The sequence below is a fragment of the Papio anubis genome, chromosome 1, assembly GCF_008728515.1.
Source record: "Papio anubis isolate 15944 chromosome 1, Panubis1.0, whole genome shotgun sequence".
Taxonomy (NCBI): domain Eukaryota; kingdom Metazoa; phylum Chordata; class Mammalia; order Primates; family Cercopithecidae; genus Papio; species Papio anubis.
This window is the reverse complement of record NC_044976.1, coordinates 63,242,239-63,259,966: the sequence shown is the minus strand read 5'-3', so window position 1 is coordinate 63,259,966 and position 17,728 is coordinate 63,242,239. Positions and strand designations below refer to the sequence as shown.

General features: G+C 42.1%; 1 protein-coding gene across 9 annotated transcripts in view; it reads left to right on the top strand.

Annotated features, from left to right (window-relative positions):
* Nucleotides 1-17,728, top strand: part of JAK1 (Janus kinase 1) — a 237,341-nt gene that overhangs the window by 174,597 nt on the left and 45,016 nt on the right. For 5 of the 9 annotated variants that reach the window (XM_021942491.2, XM_021942487.2, XM_031669527.1 and 2 more), the window contains exons 2-3: nucleotides 11,441-11,523; nucleotides 14,007-14,205. In XM_021942491.2, coding sequence (XP_021798183.1) covers nucleotides 11,518-11,523; nucleotides 14,007-14,205 — 205 coding nt within the window. In that variant the 5' untranslated portion in view covers nucleotides 11,441-11,517. Of the gene's footprint in view, nucleotides 1-11,440; nucleotides 11,524-11,942; nucleotides 12,037-14,006; nucleotides 14,206-17,728 lie in introns of all 9 variants that reach the window. The other 4 variants (XM_021942485.2, XM_031669526.1, XM_021942486.2 and 1 more) reach the window with 2 other exon arrangements.

The window sequence follows — 17,728 nt, the reverse complement described above, 5'->3', positions numbered from 1 at the left end:
TTTTCAGTTCTGCACAAACCTGTTTAGTTTTCAGTCAAGTGCCTTACCCTCCGGCTTTCCTCCTTCTTCTTCTTTTTTTTTTTTTTTTTTTTTGAGATGGAGTCTTGCTCTGTTGCCCAGGCTGGAGTGCAGTGGCGCAGCTCACTGCAACCTCTGCCTCCCGGTTCAAGCGATTCTCCTGCCTCAGACTTCCAAGTAGCTGGGACTACAGGTGCGCACCACCACACCTGGCTAATTTTTGTATTTTTAGTAGGGACAGGGTTTCACCATGTTGGCCAGGCTGGTCTCAAAGTCCTGACCTCAAGTGATCCACCCTCCTTGGCCTCCCAAAGTGCTGAGATTGCAGGCGTGAGCCATCATGCCCAACCCCACTTTCCTTCTTTTGCTAGTTCTTCAACTTTTCCTTATTTGGAATGTTCCCCTCACTCAGCTCCTGTTTTCATCCTGTTTGTATCCCACCTTCTTCGTAGTGATAGTAGTAGTATTGCAAGCCTGCTGTGAGCCAGTTTTCCTACTGTGTTTATGTGTATATTTTTCCAAGAGTTTAAAATAAGCCTGTAAAATAATTATGATTCTCCTTATTTGCAAATGAGAAAACAGTCAAGAAAGTTAAAAATTATTCAAAACCAGCTACTAAGTGGCAGGGCTGAGGTTTTCCTGAGCCTGAACAGTCAACCCTACCATGCTGGTTCTCCCTGCCGTCCCCTGGATCCGATCAAACTCACTACACCAGCCCCACTCTCACACCTTCTCCAGAAGTGCTCTTTTCCCTTGGTCGGGTGTGTCCTGTGTTTGGCAGTCAGTCAGGTATTATTACCTTGCTACGTGCTTGGGTTGCTAATTCTTCTTTGGCGATATATCTTTTCTTCTCACTGAACTGTGCTTCGCAGGCTTTACACAATGCGTTTTTGTTAATTTTACTTAATTAATGATGTCCTGGAACAAGTGAGTTATTTCTCCTAGTTATATTTAGCCCAATTAGTCATTTACATCCTACCATAATATTTGCCTCCACTAATTGCTAAGTAGTCTTGCAGTCCTCCAGTCTTCTTTTTCTACACTTTTATTCCCGGGAAGGAAAGACAAAAGAAGCTCCATGGCTGGAGTCTGTAGTGTATCCCATCCCCCGCAAAGAAACCAAAAGAAAAGTTAAGTGGAATGAAAGACCAGGCATTGCCACTAAATAGTTTGGTACTTTGAAATGGATGCCAGTTTGGCTAAATTCAAGTGTTGTCTGTTAGACAAGGGCTGTTTGTAAAAGAATTGTGAATGCAGACATGCTCTGAACTGTGCTTCAAGGATGCAAAAAAATGTCATTGAGACTGCCTTCCTATGTGCAGAGTGGAAAAAGGAGCATTTATCTTGAGAAAGAATAACTGCATCTGATCACCCTTTTCAATTCATTGATAGGGAAATATAATTAAAGATTCCTAACCTATTTCAGGATACCCATCTACCATCTATATCTCCAAGACTTGGATAGCTTCCCCATTGCCGAGTAGTTCCCATTGATAGGCATACACTGAACTCTTCATTCATGATAACCATTGTTTCCATGAAATACATAGAAAATTTTGCATAGTTGCAAGGTACACAGAATGGATTTTGAATTCTTTAGGTTGTACGAAGCATCCCTAGATGTGATCATGAAGTTAGACACCTGGGACTGTGGGAATAAGTCATGCATAAGAAGAGTGGTTTGGCAGAATTTTAAAAATAGACCTTCCATGCTTTGTGGGTATAGTTTCTGCATATTCTTGATCTTTGTGGTACCATTATATGGCTGTGGGAGGTAATCAGCTGAAGAGCTTTCTGGGAGGAGAAGGTTACTGTGGAATGAAGACTGTGAATATGCATTGTGTGGGTCTCAGTCCGGCTGTTTGTATTGAAAGATCATAAGCTACACATTGTGGGAAAAGAGAAGGAATCTTCTGGTCACCAAAGAAGTTTGAGGTGAAATATGTCTCACTGTTTCATATTCAGCTGGGGAATGTCTCACTGTTTTATATTCACTTTCTTATATTTGCTGAAATAAAAACAAATATAAGGTAAATTTGATTAGCAGTAACCTTGTTGGGTCCTTTAAAACAGTGTTTTTCGAACTGTAGTCTGTTAATCTTTACTGGGCCGTGAAATCTGTTTTGTGGGTCTCGTTTAGCATTTAAAAATATATTAAATGTAAGAAAATATAGAATAGAAGGTAGAGATTGTGGAATGGCACATAGTAAGGATCAATATCTTTTTGTGAAACTTACATGTCATATACACACATATATACTATAAAATACATTTTTTACTGTGGATCATGGTCAAAAAAGACTGAAAGCTGTTTTAAGCATGGCTGTCAGCATAGGTTCCTAGGATATCAGACAGTGATGTGTAACCCTAACTGGATTCTTGGCTGAATGCTAGGGGAAACTGGGGCAGACTGAGGAGGAGTGAGAGGTGGCACAGTGGCTCCGGAGGCGCCATGGTGACCTGCCAATCCTGCTCTGCCCTGATGCTGCTGCCACCTTGGTGAAGACTAAGTGCATTACTCATTATGCGTATAGGGTTCGCTGAGAGCTCTGCCAGCAGTTTAAGATTGGAGTCTTTGTTGGCAGGGCAGTTTCAAAGCTGAACATAAAAAGTGGTTACAGTTTTTTGGTTGAGGCGGCCAAGTGTAGGGGGGCCATGTAGAGAAGGATTTTTCTTGAGATCTCCTCTTTTTTTTTTTTTTTTTTTTGAGACGTAGTCTTGCTCTGACGCCTAGGTTGGAGTGCAGTGGCATGATCTCCGCTCTCTGCAACCTCCACCTCCTGGGTTCAAGCGATTCGCCTGCCTCAGCCTCCTGAGTAGCTGGGATTACAGGCACCCACCACCACGCCTGGCTAACTTTTTTATTCTTATTTTTAGTAGAGACCAGATTTCACCATATTGGCCAAGCTGGTTTCGAACTCCTGACCTCAAGTGATCTACCTGCTTTGGTGTCCTGAAGTGCTGGGATTACAGGCATGAGCCACTGTGCCCGGCCTCATTTTGTTTTCTCTCCTAACTCATATTTTGCGGCAATAGCTGAGTACCTGTGGTGCATAAACTGGAATGGACATTTGCCATCTGGGGGGTTGTCCAGCATCTGATCCTTCACCCTTTGTTTCTAAAGTGGTCTCCCATTGTTGCTATGGAAGCTGAAGGAGGTGCGTACACATAACTGAGGGCAAACTAGGTTCAACCTCTTCGATTCCTCCTTCTCAGGACTTTGAATTTGGAGGGAGTGGTGCAAACATAGAGGTGGCTTGAGATCATTCATGGAAGCAGCAGAGTTGGGAGTTCAGTCCTGGTGATGGCTGGTGACCGGTGGAGGCTGTGCGAGCAGTGGTGTCCTTATCAGGCTGTTCCTCTGTCCGTCTGTCTTTTCCTTAAACTCACTTTACCCTTAGGTAAGCAGAGCTGGTTTCTGTTGATTATACCCAAGAACACTGAGTGGATACAGGAACCGTGTTAGACTGCTGTCTGCCCTAAGTGAACTTAGTATGTGACAGGTGAGAGGAAGTAGGTGAATGCTTGGTAGACACAAATAGTAAGATTTAGCAAGGGGTGGAAGGATTCAGGGTTGTTTCCTGTGTATTCTTTTAATTATGGGTACCTTCAAGCTTTGTCAGATGGCTTATCAGCAGGAGATTCTGTGTCTTTACATTGTGACATTTTGGAAATACATGTTAATAAAAAATGAGCTGTGTTAGGTGCCGCACAAAATGGTTTCAAACCTTTGTAAGTTAGGGTTTGTTTTATTTCTGTTTCTTTTTTCAGTTTTAAGCGTTTTAAAAGCCCTGTGTATACTCACAGAAAACTGATTTCCTAGTGGGTGTGAGCATTTTATTTTAGCATTAAGAGATTTAGGGAAATCTTGAATCATCACAACAACCCTGTAAAGTAGATACTTCTGTTATTCCGAGGAAACAAACTCAACAGAGGTTAAGAAACTGGCCTAAGGTCTCAGACCGTGGGTGTTGGAGCTGGGATCTGGACCCAGGTTAGGGTGACTCCAAGAGCAGGCTTTTCACTGCTTCTATAAGGAACTTTGGAGGGCATCCAGTACCGGATTTGAGCTCAGAGAGGTTAGGAGACTTGCTCAAGACCAGGCAGGTCCTAGTGGATCTGGGCTGGAACATGGGCCTCTTTCTGATTGGTGGGAAGAAGCTTGCACACAGGCTCTGTTCCTGTTGCAGCCGCCCCTCCTTTCCTTGCTGTCTGCCTTTTTCCTGCATGATTCTTCCTGGTCTGCATACTCTTTCCTGTACAATTGTCCTTGTGATTTTCCTTCTTCCTGACCATTTTTTTTTTTTTAAAAGAACAGCTGTACCTTTCCTCTCTCTTTTTCAGTCTTCACCATTTCTGAAAACTGAGAGCAGATTCCTGTCTCCTTGATCCCCTCTCAGCCCAAAGCATGGCCCTTGTGCCCTCTCTTTTTGACTCCCATGGTTCTTAATGTCTGTCAGCCAGCATGCCCTCACAGCCTCTTCCCTGGGGTTCCTGTGTATATGTTAGTCTTCCCAGCTGTCAGTAGATTGTAAGACTTTTGGCATGTTCAGATACATGTGTGTTACTTCTTTGGATTCCCCTAAGTCCCACACCTTGCCCAGGGCAGAGTGGTAAACGGAAAGGGGAGTGAGGCTAGAGCTGAGAAATGTGTTTGAGACCTATCTCACCTCTCACTGGCCAGTTGACCGTGGGAACGCCTTAGCCAAGTCTTCTCATCTGAAGGGGCTGTGAAACTCGAATGTGGTTATAGATGTGAAAGCCCTTTTTAAGCCATAAAGTGGTATACAAATGCAAGGTTTTATTGCGATGGCACAAGTGCTTCAGAAGTATTTTTGGGATAAATGATTAAAAAGCACATATTGTGGCTGGGCGAGGTGGCTCACGCCTGTAATCTTAACAATTTGGAAGGCTGAGATGGGAGGATTGCTTGAGCCCAGGAGTGTGAGACCACCTTGGGTACCATAGTGGGAACCCTTTTCCAAAAACAACAACAACAAAAATTGCTGGGTGTGGTGGTGTGTGCCTGTTATCCCAGCTTCTTGGAAGGCTGAGGCACGGGGTTCACTTGAACACATGAGGTCAGGGCTGCAGTGAACCATGATCGTGCCACTGTATTCCAGCCTGGGTGACAGAGCGAGACTCCATCCCCCCAACCCCCCACAAAAGCACATACTATGAAGACAAGCCATTCTCCCCACCACCCCATGTTTTGAGTGTCCATTTGTGCCACCAAGCCTTTGACCCTGGGGTAAGGATATGGATGGCTTCACTAAATCTTATATTCATTGCTCTTTAGTAACATTTTGGATGTATTAGTGGTAATTAGTTTAAAAGAAGAAAAATTTTTTTTAAAAAAAGGAAAAGTAACAAAGTCTCTTGGTACAATGTGGCTTTTAGGAAGACACTTACTGACTTTAAGCAAAGTACTGTATTTTATCAGAAACTATCTCTCACTGAATGCAGGCTCGTTGGGAGCAGTGCGAAGCACCGAACCATTGAGCTGGCATTGATTATTTAATCATCCCTAGTTTATTGTAAATGAAGCAGCACTTACGGTTCTGGAGTATTCCTGGAATTGCTGCTATAGTTAGAAGTGAGTTATTCTGTGTGGCAGGAGTGGCATATAGAAAAGCCATAATTCTGACTTCCTGACAGGAAAAATAGCAGATTTTGTATTTATATGATGTCGTCCTTTTGGCTGGAATCCCTCAGCTTTACAGTGTCTTGTGATGCTTTCATCACAACTGTTATTCCATGTCTCGGCATGGCAGTGGGGTTCCGGTAGCAATAGATACAAGTCATTTTCCGTGGCTCCATGGGTGTGAAGCCACTGGCAGTTTCCCTGGCTTGTTGTGTAGGTTAGGCTGTTAGAAGGCTCCCTGTCCACATGCTGCTAGGACTTTCCTCTCACACTGTGGCAGTGGTGCCAGGGCAGAGCATTAGTAGTGAGCAGGAACACAGGAAAGGCTGGGACACTGCAGTGATTTTTAAAATGACAGTTCTTTCAGTCTACGGAAGGGTGTTGGAGTAAGATCAGTCTCCTGGGTGGTTGTTAGACTATGAAAAGTACTAAAAAACCAGAGAAGACAGTGGTGTTGGTGATGGGAACAGTTCAGAGCAGTTTTTCCCTGCTGTGGAAAGAGCAGGGTCCTTGGAATCAGGAGTCACATGTTTGACTCCTGGCACTCTCGCTGATTAGCCTAAAACCTCTCATGCTTTTTATGAGAATTAAGTGCAAGTGCCTAACTCCAGGCACAAGATATTGAAATTCTTAGTAGCTACTGTTTTTTTTTTTTTCTCCTTGACTGGAACTGTATATTTCATCAAGCTGTAATCAGGTTAACAAATTATGGTCAAAATATGAGTGCTTACTGCATGCTAAACTTTGTTAGGCACTTTATATGCATTAACTGACTTAACTCTTAATGGCCCAGTGAGATAAATGCTGTTTTTATCTCCCTACTTATACCAAGAGCATTGAGGGTTAGGAATATTAACTAACTTGCCTAAGATTACGACAGCTAGTCCGTGGAGATGCCAGAATTCAAACTCAGTTCGCAGTGACTCCAGCCCGTGCTCTTTACTGCTTTGCTGTGTCATCTGAGCTTTATGAAATGGGGCTTTGATTTGTAACTAGGCTTTTGCTCAGAATCCCTATTTAGACTTTGCTCTTCGAAGCAGATTCATAGCCCACTTTAGTCCTCTGCCATAAGACAATTTTGTATTGCATCAATACCTTTTTGGACGCTTACACATCTGTAGCCTCTTGCAAAAAGGGCATTGTAGGTACTTGATGAAGAGTTTTGGAAAGTTTTCTTTGTTTGTTTTTAAAAAGAGACAGCATCTTGCCATATTGCCCAGGCTGGACTCAAACTCCTGGGGCTTAAGCAATCCTCCTGCCTCAACTTCTCATTTAAAAGATCTTTTTAATCCTTGCACCAACCCTCTAGGCAGGATGTTTCCTCTTAGGTTAATGGGTAGGGAAACTGTCTCAGATGAAAATGACTTGCTCATGGTCACACTTACTAGTATAGAATCAGTGGGAACCTATACACCTTGGATTACTGTGCTTTTTTTTCATTGCATAATGTTGCTTACTTTGTACTTCATCTTTCATTTACAGCTGTTGCTGAACATACTTCTTGATCACCTAATTTGTGCTGAGGATAAAGCACTAAAGACCAAAAAAAAAAAAAAAAAAAATGCTGGTCCTCCTGTAGTTTTCATTGTTGTAACAGGTTTCCTCACCAAAGTTAAGACTGGTAGGCCGGGCGCGGTGGCTCAAGCCTGTAATCCCAGCACTTTGGGAGGCCGAGACGGGCGGATCACGAGGTCAGGCGATCGAGACCATCCTGGCTAACACGATGAAACCCCGTCTCTACTAAAAGATACAAAAAAAAAAAAACTAGCCGGGCGTGGTGGCGGGCGCCTGTAGTCCCAGCTACTCCGGAGGCTGAGGCAGGAGAATGGCGTGAACCCGGGAGGCGGAGCTTGCAGTGAGCCGAGATCGGGCCACTGCAATCCAGCCTGGGCGACAGAGCGAGACTCCGTCTCAAAAAAAAAAAAGAAGACTGGTGCCTGCTGAAATAGTTTATTAAGGCTTAACATTTTTAGTCTTAAAATTTCCTAAGATACTAAGAACCTGATTTCAGGGCATTTTAAAATTCGTATTTTTCTTTCGATTTTTCTGAGTTCATACCTTAATTCATCAACATTTTATTTGCATTTTCTACTTCAGAAATCAAAAGGTTTGATTCCTTTAAGGCAAACACAAAGTAATTCATTGTAGGTGTGATGATTTCTTTAGTGAAAACAATGAGATATCCATAGTATTTTAATTCTTGTCATTGAATTTCACCGTCAACCAGTCTGTTTTTGACTGTAAAAATCTGGCAGTGGCCCTTGGCCAAAGCAGTCTCATTCTGATGATCATACTTATGAACATTAAAATAGTCTGTTTTTCTTTGTCCACTATCCAAAATGTATGTTCTTCCCTTGCACAGATACCAGTCTTTAAAAAGATGCCCTTGAAAATTTAAGAGAGTTCCAGTGTTTTCAGACAGATTTTTGGAATTTTGCATCTTGGAAAAACTTGTGACATTTTATCTATTGCAGTGAGGCTTTGTTCCAACCCACAGAATTGTGTTTTGTTTCTTTTATTTTTTCCCTCGTTGAGAAAGTATCAGATATACTTGTCTTTTTCATAAGACTGTGGTAAACTAAAGCAATTTGAATAACCCACATCATTTCCCTGATTTTTTTTTTTTTCATGTAAAGCAGCACCTACAAAATTGAGCTACAAAAGTAATCCTTTGTCATGAAAAGAAAGGTAGTTTCTTTCAAATCCTTGACAATTTTATAAATAAATTAGGGTGGAAGAATTCACTGCTATCATCAAAAACCTTCAGATTACTCATCCTGGTCCTTCCTGTTCTTAAAGCTTCTTTATAATTTGAGTTGGGAATTGAACCCAGTGAATCATGTTCTTTTTAAAGGGTATTTTGTGATTGCTCCTGGTGAATCTTTCTAGCATTGATGATTTTTCCTTTTGTATATTGCAGCAAGAAACTTGAATTTATTTCTTGGAATTTTCCAAAGTGTTTATTAATATAAACTGATCTTGCTCCTTTTCTACCTGCTCTAAAAATAATCGGCTAGATCACATTGTCTGGTTTATTTTAGAAGAAATATTATTTGGATGAAGCCATTACACAAATGCTGTAGCGCAAAAAACAACAACAACAACAACAACAACAAAAACCCACTTGTCATCCTGAATGAGGACAGTTGTCATTTCATATAAAGTGGATCAGCAGTCTTAGGTTTAAAGTGCTTAAAACAGTGCCTGCCATGTCTTCTAAGTGCTATGTGGGTGTTTTCTATTTTTATCACCAGAATGGCAGTTTCCTGAGAGTAGCGACTTTGTCGTTATTGAATCGGCATTCAAAAGCATCACAGTTAATGCATATTGTCTAGAAATTCTGTTGCTACTCTTGTTTTCTCAAATAGTTTAATCTCTAGGCTAAGCAGCACAAATGTATACCATTTTACTGTCCTGTTCAATAATACTGGAGGTCAGTTTGAAGATTAGGTATAATGTGATTGCAATGTAGTATTACTTATAGAAGAGACAGAATGATTGGAAAACCAGACTCTCCTTGATTACTGGTTTTTGTAGAATTCTAGTTCTAGAAGAACCTTAGTGATTTTAGTTGGATCCTTGAATCTTACATGAGACTAAGAGAAGTTCATGACTCCTAAGTTGAAGTAACACATGGTCTGATGGTGCATATTAAAAAGCTTTGTAAGTTCTGGCCAGGTGCAGTGGCTCACGCCTGCAATCCCAGCACTTTGGGAGGCTGAGGCAGGTGGATCGCGAGGTCAAGAGATCGAAACCATCCTGGCCAACGTGGTAAAACCCCATCTCTACTAAAAATACAAAAATTAGCTGGGTGTGGTGGTGCATGCCTGTAGTCCCAGCTAGTCGGCAGTCTGAGGCATGAGAATTGCTTGAACCTGGGAGGCAGAGGTTGCAGTGAGCGGAGATTATGCCACTGCATTCCAGCCTGGTGACAGAGTGAGACTCCGTCTCAAAAAAAAAAAAAAAAAAACCGCAAACAACAGCAACAACAAAACACCTTTGTAAGTTCTAAAAAGGTTTATGTGGTAGCCCTTCTGAGTGGAGCCTGGGTCTGGTGGAACTTACAGGTCTTTTCCTCTCCTCAAAGGCTCTGAGTTGTAACCCTTTCCTGGTTTGAGGCATGCTTTTCAGTACTCCCCTCTGGTCAGTTTTCTCTGATCCTCGGCAGCTGACAACGGTGTGCTGTGGGGAAACTTGGGGTAGACAGGCTCCAGACATGCAGTTAGCAAGCACTGCCTATGGACTGGCTAGTGCTGTTGGGTACCCAAGTGTAAAAAGGAGTATTGTGAGGTTTTCCTGTTCGAGCAACTGGAGAGACCAGCGTAGCTCCTTTCTGCTACAGGACCTTTCCCCTACACATGCTGATCCTTTTGCTGAGACTGCTATCTCCCTGTTGGCTTCATGCCCCACCTCCCTGGACATCCATTGCATCTTAGCTCAATGTCCCTTCCCTCTTGAGCCCCAGACCAGATCACATTCCCTCTATTTTATGTTCTCTACTTTTTCTTCATAGCATTTTAGCTCTTTGTAATGACCTCTTTCTGTACATCTTAGTTTGATTCCATTCTTCCTATTGACTATAAGCTCCACGTCGGCAGGGACCGTATTGCTCTTGTCCTTTGAATTAGCTTAGTTTCTGCAGAGCTGTTTGAAAATACTTGTTGAAAGAGTAAATCTCTTAAGTGTAGCATCTGAAGTCCTGCTTCTGAGCAGAAGCAAGTCATTAGCATGTAGCTAGTTTCTAATTGCTGTTTTGAGGCAGGGCAGGGTGTTTATTCAAGTGATTAAAACAATTGATTATGTTAATTTTTAAAAAACGTTCATGTGATGATTTTAATCTTGTTAAAATTGGCCATACCAAAATAGCCAAATCAAAGTCATCACAATCAAATTCATACTTGTCTCCCCTGCCAGGCTTTCCATCATGACTTTTACTTAAGTCTTATCCACTGCAGAAAGCCTTCCCCAGCCAGCCCTTGCCAGTGTTAGTCACCAGAGCTAACAGCATCCTGACGCACTCACACTATCGATTTTAGGTTGCTTTTGTGTTTCCATTTGTGCTGTCTCCAACCTTCTATTGTAAGGCCATGTGGGGATGCTGGCCTGGTGGCCTCAGAGGTAACCCATCTCCCTCTTCCCCTTTGCTGCTGCCCTGTAATGCCTGGGACTGTGCTCTTCCTAAAACTGGATTCTGATAAAATGTGTTGAGCGGCCAGGCAGAAAACTGAGGTGATAATCACCGTTAATTTGAGAACAAATTTTGAAGCACCAAGGTTGGTGGCTTATTATTTGCAAAAATAATTTGATTCTACTGTTATAGAATTTGTGAGAAGCAACAAGGAAAGCTGTTGAAATAATACAAAGCTCTGTGTGTGTGTAGACAAGGTTGGGGGAGGGTAATTCTAGAAGGAATGAGAAATTAAAGTGTGCGTTTTGGATGTCCTAAACTATTGTTCACAGAATCAGGAGAGGGGTTGTTGATGGAAAAAGCACACAATCTTCATTTACATTGGACAGGACACTCCATCTCAGGAACCAGAAATCCCTGGCTTCCTTTCTCGATGAGGTGAAGTTAGTATCCTCTTTGACGTTTGCACCCTAAGATGTCTCTCTGTTCTCTTGATGTCCTAGGTCATTTTTTTGTTTTGTTTTTTTCCTTCTTCCTCCCAAATGCTTTTTCTTGCCTGCTTATGGTTTGGGCTGCTTCGTTAAGGAAAATGCCCTCTTATTTTCAGATGCAATTACCTCTGCCACTGATTTATTAATTTTTGTCTTTAGCTCTTCTCTGAAGAAGCTTTGGAAAGTAGAGAAGAAAATCCAGTCTGCTTCTTGGGGAACACTGGACAGCTGAATAAATGCAGGTATGTAGATTTGCATATTTTTTAAAAAGGAAAATATCTGACTTTAAAAAAACTAATGAAACCATGTTCTTGAGGCTGTAGGGCTATTGGTGCTACTGCCTTTAATTTTTTTAAATTGATGTATTTATTCATTCCCAATGTTGAGTATGCTGGTTAAAAAAAAAAATCCGAACTACAAAAGTATAGGAGGTACAGAGTAAAAGTTAAACTTCCCTTATAATCTCTCCTAGATGTTCACCACTGTTAACAATTTATTGTATGTTCTTCCAGATTTTAATATGCATGTGAATAATCATATTATACATGTTGCGAATATGCGTGATCATACTATCCATATTATGCTTTTTTCACTTTGCAAAATGTCCTGTGCATCTTTCTGTGTTGATTCACATACAGCTTTATGTTATCCTTTTTGACAGCCACATAGTAGTCCTGCCTGTTTTGTTTAGTGAGTCCTCTCCTACTGGACATTGTCAGTTGGATTTTTTCCTATTTCAAACAATGTCACATCTTGTAAGTATATAATTACATGCATTTGCCTGTTTATTTCCTTAGAGTTAAAGGGTTCAACACTGTCTTTGGATTCTTCCCCTGTCACATCTATAAAGAATCTCAAGGACAAAGATATATCTTACATTATGAAGCAGGCTTTTAGCTACTCTGTTTTCCATCACAGTTTTTCAGTGTGGGATGGGGTTGGGGTTTAGTGCCAGGTTTTCAAGTGGTCTTGCGTGTTGATCTGAATTTCAAGGTAAATTATGAACTTACTCTTTCAGGCTGGTTTCCAGAAGATTCTGGTCTTCAGATTTATTTGGAAATTTAAGAGTTAAAATTGAAAACCTCTCAGTTTGTAGCGTTGAGGCATATCTGGTTAATGTCCCTCTTTTCAGAATCTCTCCTCACCAGGGGAGCTAATAGACCAAACAAATGAATTTTGGTGAAGAGAACTGTGACTGCTGTCTGCCCTGTATGACTTTTCTTGTTTGGGGGAGCCTCCTTGGGTCATTCTGCAAGCACCCACTATGTGTAAGCCTCTGTGTTTCTTACGGATATAGAGACAGATGACTCAGTTCTTATCTCAAGGAACTCACAGCATGTGCAAGTTAGAGAAAGACAGATAGGCATATGAGTAAGATGCTTAAATTTCCTGTGGTTAGTGCAGTGGGATAAGTTTAGGAGCAAGAAGTGAGGGCCTTAGGGAACGGGGTGGAGGTTCACAGAAGGCTTCCTGCAGGAGGCAATATCTGAGCTGAATTCTAAAGAAAGTTTAAGTGTGCCATGCAAGGGATAAGGTAGAAAGATATTCCTGTAGAGGAATCAGTGTGAGTGAAGGCAGGAGGGTGAGAAGCAGCATTGGGTTGGGGAGGATACGGTAACAGCGACAGCCTTGTGGGTTTCAAGCATGAAGCAAGAAGCTCAGAGTGATAGAAGATAAGGCGAGGAAGGCCGGCCGGCCAGATGAAGGTGGCGGGGCTCTGTTTCAGAGTCTCAGAATTGCTCTGTAGACTAATGGGAAGCCCTTGGAGGATCTGATATGTGTTACGGAGACATTAGGGGTTTGAGTGAAGGTTGGCTTGGCAGACAGGAAGAAAGTAGTAGGAGTGTGGGGTCAGCGAATTTGTTTGTACCCATTGGTATCAGGCAAGAAGAAGAAAGAATGTGTAGGACTTTCCCTTGTTTCTTTCCTCCTTTCTGGCCTTGCCCAAGGCTAAGTTGCTGAGGTTGGTTGTTTGGCCCTAGTTGCCCTCCCTTTGGAGGGTGCTTCTGTGCATTACTTACTTGCAAGCTTCTCACCAGGGTTTTCTAATTGTTCCAAAGCAAGGCTTCCTCCTGCCCTGCTGCCGGTCCTCCTGGGGTGATAGGAACCGGGCTCCATTCATTAATTGTTATGGCCCTTCCAAGTGACTTACGAACATGAATTGGTCACCATTTTGTGTGCACTGTCTCAGGTGGGGATGTGAAGAGAGATAAGATATGGTTCATGCCCTCACCATGCTTGCTGTTTAGTGGGAGATGGACATGAAATTAAAACACTGATTCTTGCCATAAGTCTATTCAAAGCTTGCATGATTCCAGTAGAAATAGCAGCAGAATTGGTAATTAATAATCAGTCCTTTAACATCATTAGTTCCAGAAGGGGCTACATTTTTCAATTACAACCTGGGCGCAAACGGAGAAAATAAATTCAGGCCATGTCTAAAATTATTCTGATTTTTGAAAATATGGTCTGACCGTATTTTCAAAAATACATAATTAATGAATTACAATTCATTAATTAGTATGCATAATTAGTTATTTTCCGTAGTTTCATCTCTTGTAAGATCTGACATGTTTGGTTTCCACGAAGGGAAGGGGCAGGAGAGAGGTATGTATGTATCCAACACCAAATGTTTCTGCTTTTTTACCTTCAGAACACTCCCTTTTGCCATAAGAACTTTTAACGCATAGAGTGACCACATAGTCTTGTTTTCCGTCTACAACAGTATCTAAATATAAAAGAGGACTGCAATGCCATGGCTTTCTGTGCTAAAATGAGGAGCTCCAAGAAGACTGAGGTGAACCTGGAGGTCCCTGAGCCAGGGGTGGAAGTGATCTTCTATATGTCGGACAGGGAGCCCCTCCGGCTGGGCAGTGGAGAGTATACAGCAGAGGAACTGTGCATCAGGGCTGCACAGGCATGCCGTGAGTACTGGCAGCTGCCCAGGGCTGGGGGTTTCACCAACACACCGGTTCAGAAGAAGATCTGGGGGTCTCTACCCGTTGGAGCTCTGCTGAGCAGAAAGAGTTGTGGACTCTGGAGTCAGAGGTTCTTCCCTGCCTCCGCCACTGCCACTTGCACGTGACCTTAGGCCAGTGATTCTAATTCTGAGGGTTTCACTTTTCACTTTCTTCGTCTGCGGAGTGGCTTCTTTCTGCTTTGTCACTAATGAACTGTAAGATACCAGGGAATGATGGTTGACTTCTGTGGATCCAGGCTTAATTCTCATTTCCCCACATCTGTACAGTTGGAATAATATCAGCACTAGATGAGGTGCTACGTAAAGCACCTGGGACTAAGTCCCTGCTCAGCAAGTAGCGTCTCTCAATATCTGAATAATTATTCAAAAGTTCTCCTAAAAAGTTTGACCCCTCCTTCTGCTGCCATGACCTGCCCTCCTGTGCATGGTGCTGAGTTGAAGTGAGAAGCTGAGTGTTGCTTTGTGGCTTAGTCAAGTTGCCAAGTTGCAAAAAGGACAACGAGGCTCTCAACAACACAAGCTATTTTTTCTCCTTTCAAGTGAGAGTTGTCTTAAAGTTAGCCTGTTGCCCTCAGAAGGTGGGAAACCAAAGTCCCTTTCATCCTTTGAACTTAAGGATATTGGCAGTTTTTGCTTGCCTAATTTTAAGTGACAGGTTAAATCGTAGAAATTAAAAGTTAAATCACAGATCTAATCCACTTGGATTGTGGTGATGGTTGTACAACTCAGTAAATACACTGGAATCTGTTGAATTGTACACTTAAAATGGAAGAATTTTATAATATGTAAATTATATCTCAAAGCTATTTTAAAAAGGTTCGATCAACTCGTTTAATGATGATGAAGTAGCCAGTTGTGATGCCATACAGCCTGATCCCTGCTTTACTTCTCCCACCTTTAACTCTCAGAACAACTCTGAGGGGATAGCATGGTTATTTTAATAATTGCTTATCTTGTTAGTAATACAGTTTGTTTAGAAAACCTACGTTCTTTCTGATATTTGTCTTTCTGCCGAAAATGCTTCACACACCAGAGTTTCAGTAAAAGGGGAGAGGCTCATGGTATAGGGAAGAGCATAGTAGGCTCTTACTAACTAAACCTGACATAGGATAAAATGGGCTGAGGTACAGATTATTAGTGGGAAAAATCCAGTAATATTGTGAAGTTATTTTGACTAGGCAGCAGCGTGTACAAATAACCATCTTTAGACAGCAGCTTTAAATGTATTTGTAACACCTAGATGTAAATCAGTGGTTCTAAAGTATTTTTTAAAGACTTTGTTTCTTTTGTTTTCTCCCTTTCTCCTTGAGATTTGGTTTACAGTGTTTATTCTCTTCACCAAGCTTCTTGCCATCAGCATAGCAGGTATAAACCTCACTCAGTTTGTAAGCAAGGGTCATTTTTGCAGTCATTGGGCTACCGTTAATGAGGGACCAAGGAGCTGCTGGGAAAGAGATGAGAGGAGAGAGCCTATGAGTCTGAGGATAGGCACAGTCGCTGGGCCTCCTATAACTCTGGGCTCAGGATCAGCCAGTTTGGGGTGTTGGTTTCTAGCCTACCTTATAGAAAATGAGTGGTGTCTCTTCTGTAACTGGCTCAACAGAATATTGCAGAAGCTCATTAATTTCAGAAATACATACTGAATGCCACAGGTTCTTGTAGCTCTCACTGTTACTATAGAAAGTGATGTTTGAGGGCAGTATTGTTTTCTTTCCTGTTTTTCACCTCTGTGGGGTAAAGTTTTGTTCTTTTAGTTCTTATTGCTTCACCTCCTCAGTAGCTGTGTCTTGGTTTGATTCTCAGCTCTGCACTTTACTAGATGAGTAACCTTGAATCAGACTAAATCTCAGGAGACCACAGATTCTTCATCTGCAAAATGGTCAAAACAGTATTTACCTCATTAGATATCAGGAGGATTAAAGGGTAATACTTTTTTTTTTAATTTAAAATTTTAATATTTTTTAGAGATGGGGTCTTGCTCTGTCCCCTAGACTGGAGTGCAGTGGTTCCATCATAGCTCACTATAGCTGTGACCTCCTGGGCTCAAAAGGTCCTCTGGTCTTAGCCTTCTAAGCAACTATGACTACAGGCATGTGCCACCATGCCTGACTCATTTTTATTATTTATAGAGACGAGGTCTTGGTATGTTGCCCAGGTTGGTGTCGAACTCTTGACCTCAAGTGATCCTCCTGCTTTAGCCTCCCAAAGTTTTGGGATTACAGGTGTGAGCCACCACACTCAGCCAAAAAAAAGAATTTGTTTGTTTGTTTGTTTGTTTGTTTGTTTGAGACAGAGTCTTTCTCTGTCACCCAGGAGTGCAGTGGCACGATCTTGGCTCACTGCTACCTCCAGGTACCTCCCAGGTTCAAGCGATTCTCCTGCCTCAGCCTCCCGAGTGGCTGGGATTACAGGTTCACACCACCATGCCCGGCTATGGGGTTTCACCATGTTGGCCAGGCTATTCTCGAACTCCTGACTTCAAGTGATCTGCCCTCCTGGGCCTCCCACAATGCTGAGATTATAGGCGTGAGCCACTGTGCCCGGCCAAGATAATAAATTTAGAGTCTGTTAGCCTGATGCCTGACACTTAGCCCTCGGTAAGTGTTAGTGTTATTGTTTTACTACTCAGCACTTTTATATAAAGAGATATGTCTTTGATCTTTCTCTTTATGGGTAGTAATACTGTTAGAATCAGACCTGTGTTAGAATTACAGACAGTTTCATGAATAAAATAAGTTACACTTCAGATATGTAAGTGTTGGTGCACATTCAAATGTGGATATGTATAAAGACAGGCTGGGTTTCCAGCCCAGTCCACAAAAGCCACTTTAGGAATGAAAACCTATAGCATATTTGAATTATTTGTCCCAATAATACTGAATCCAAAAGCCATTTGCCCATGTTCCCAAGGAAAACTTCCCTTTAAAGTTTATCTCCATATTCTTGGTTTATAAGAAAGACTAACTTCTGAAGGGTAACTGTTCACATTTCTTGAGAAGCATGGATTGAGGTGTTCAGGAGAGCGCTAGATAGCTGCCAAGGTGTTTGTAGCTTCTTAACTCAGTGTCTGCGTTGGAGAGAGTCCCGGCCTGGGTAGGCTGGGCCAGGGAGGGGCCCTGTCAGTGTCAGTCTCGCTGCAGATGTCCGATTTGGGAAACAAATGTCTATTACCTCATATTCTCCCAGGTTTTTTGTCATTTAAGTTTACCTCATCTTAGTTTGAGGCCTGGCTGCTTATGAAAAAATACCAGTAATAGCTGATTATTGGCAGTCATTCTCCCCCCCAACCTGCCTATGTTACAGGTTCATAAAATTTTAATCATGGGCGTAGAAGTGAGTGACTTCATAATCTCCCTGGTCTTTCCCATCATTCTCGTGTTGACGGAGGCAACTGGTGGAGTGGAGAGGCAGGGGAGCACTGTTGGGCCAGCTTTGTGAAGCCATATATCTTCTTGCTAGTTGGCTAC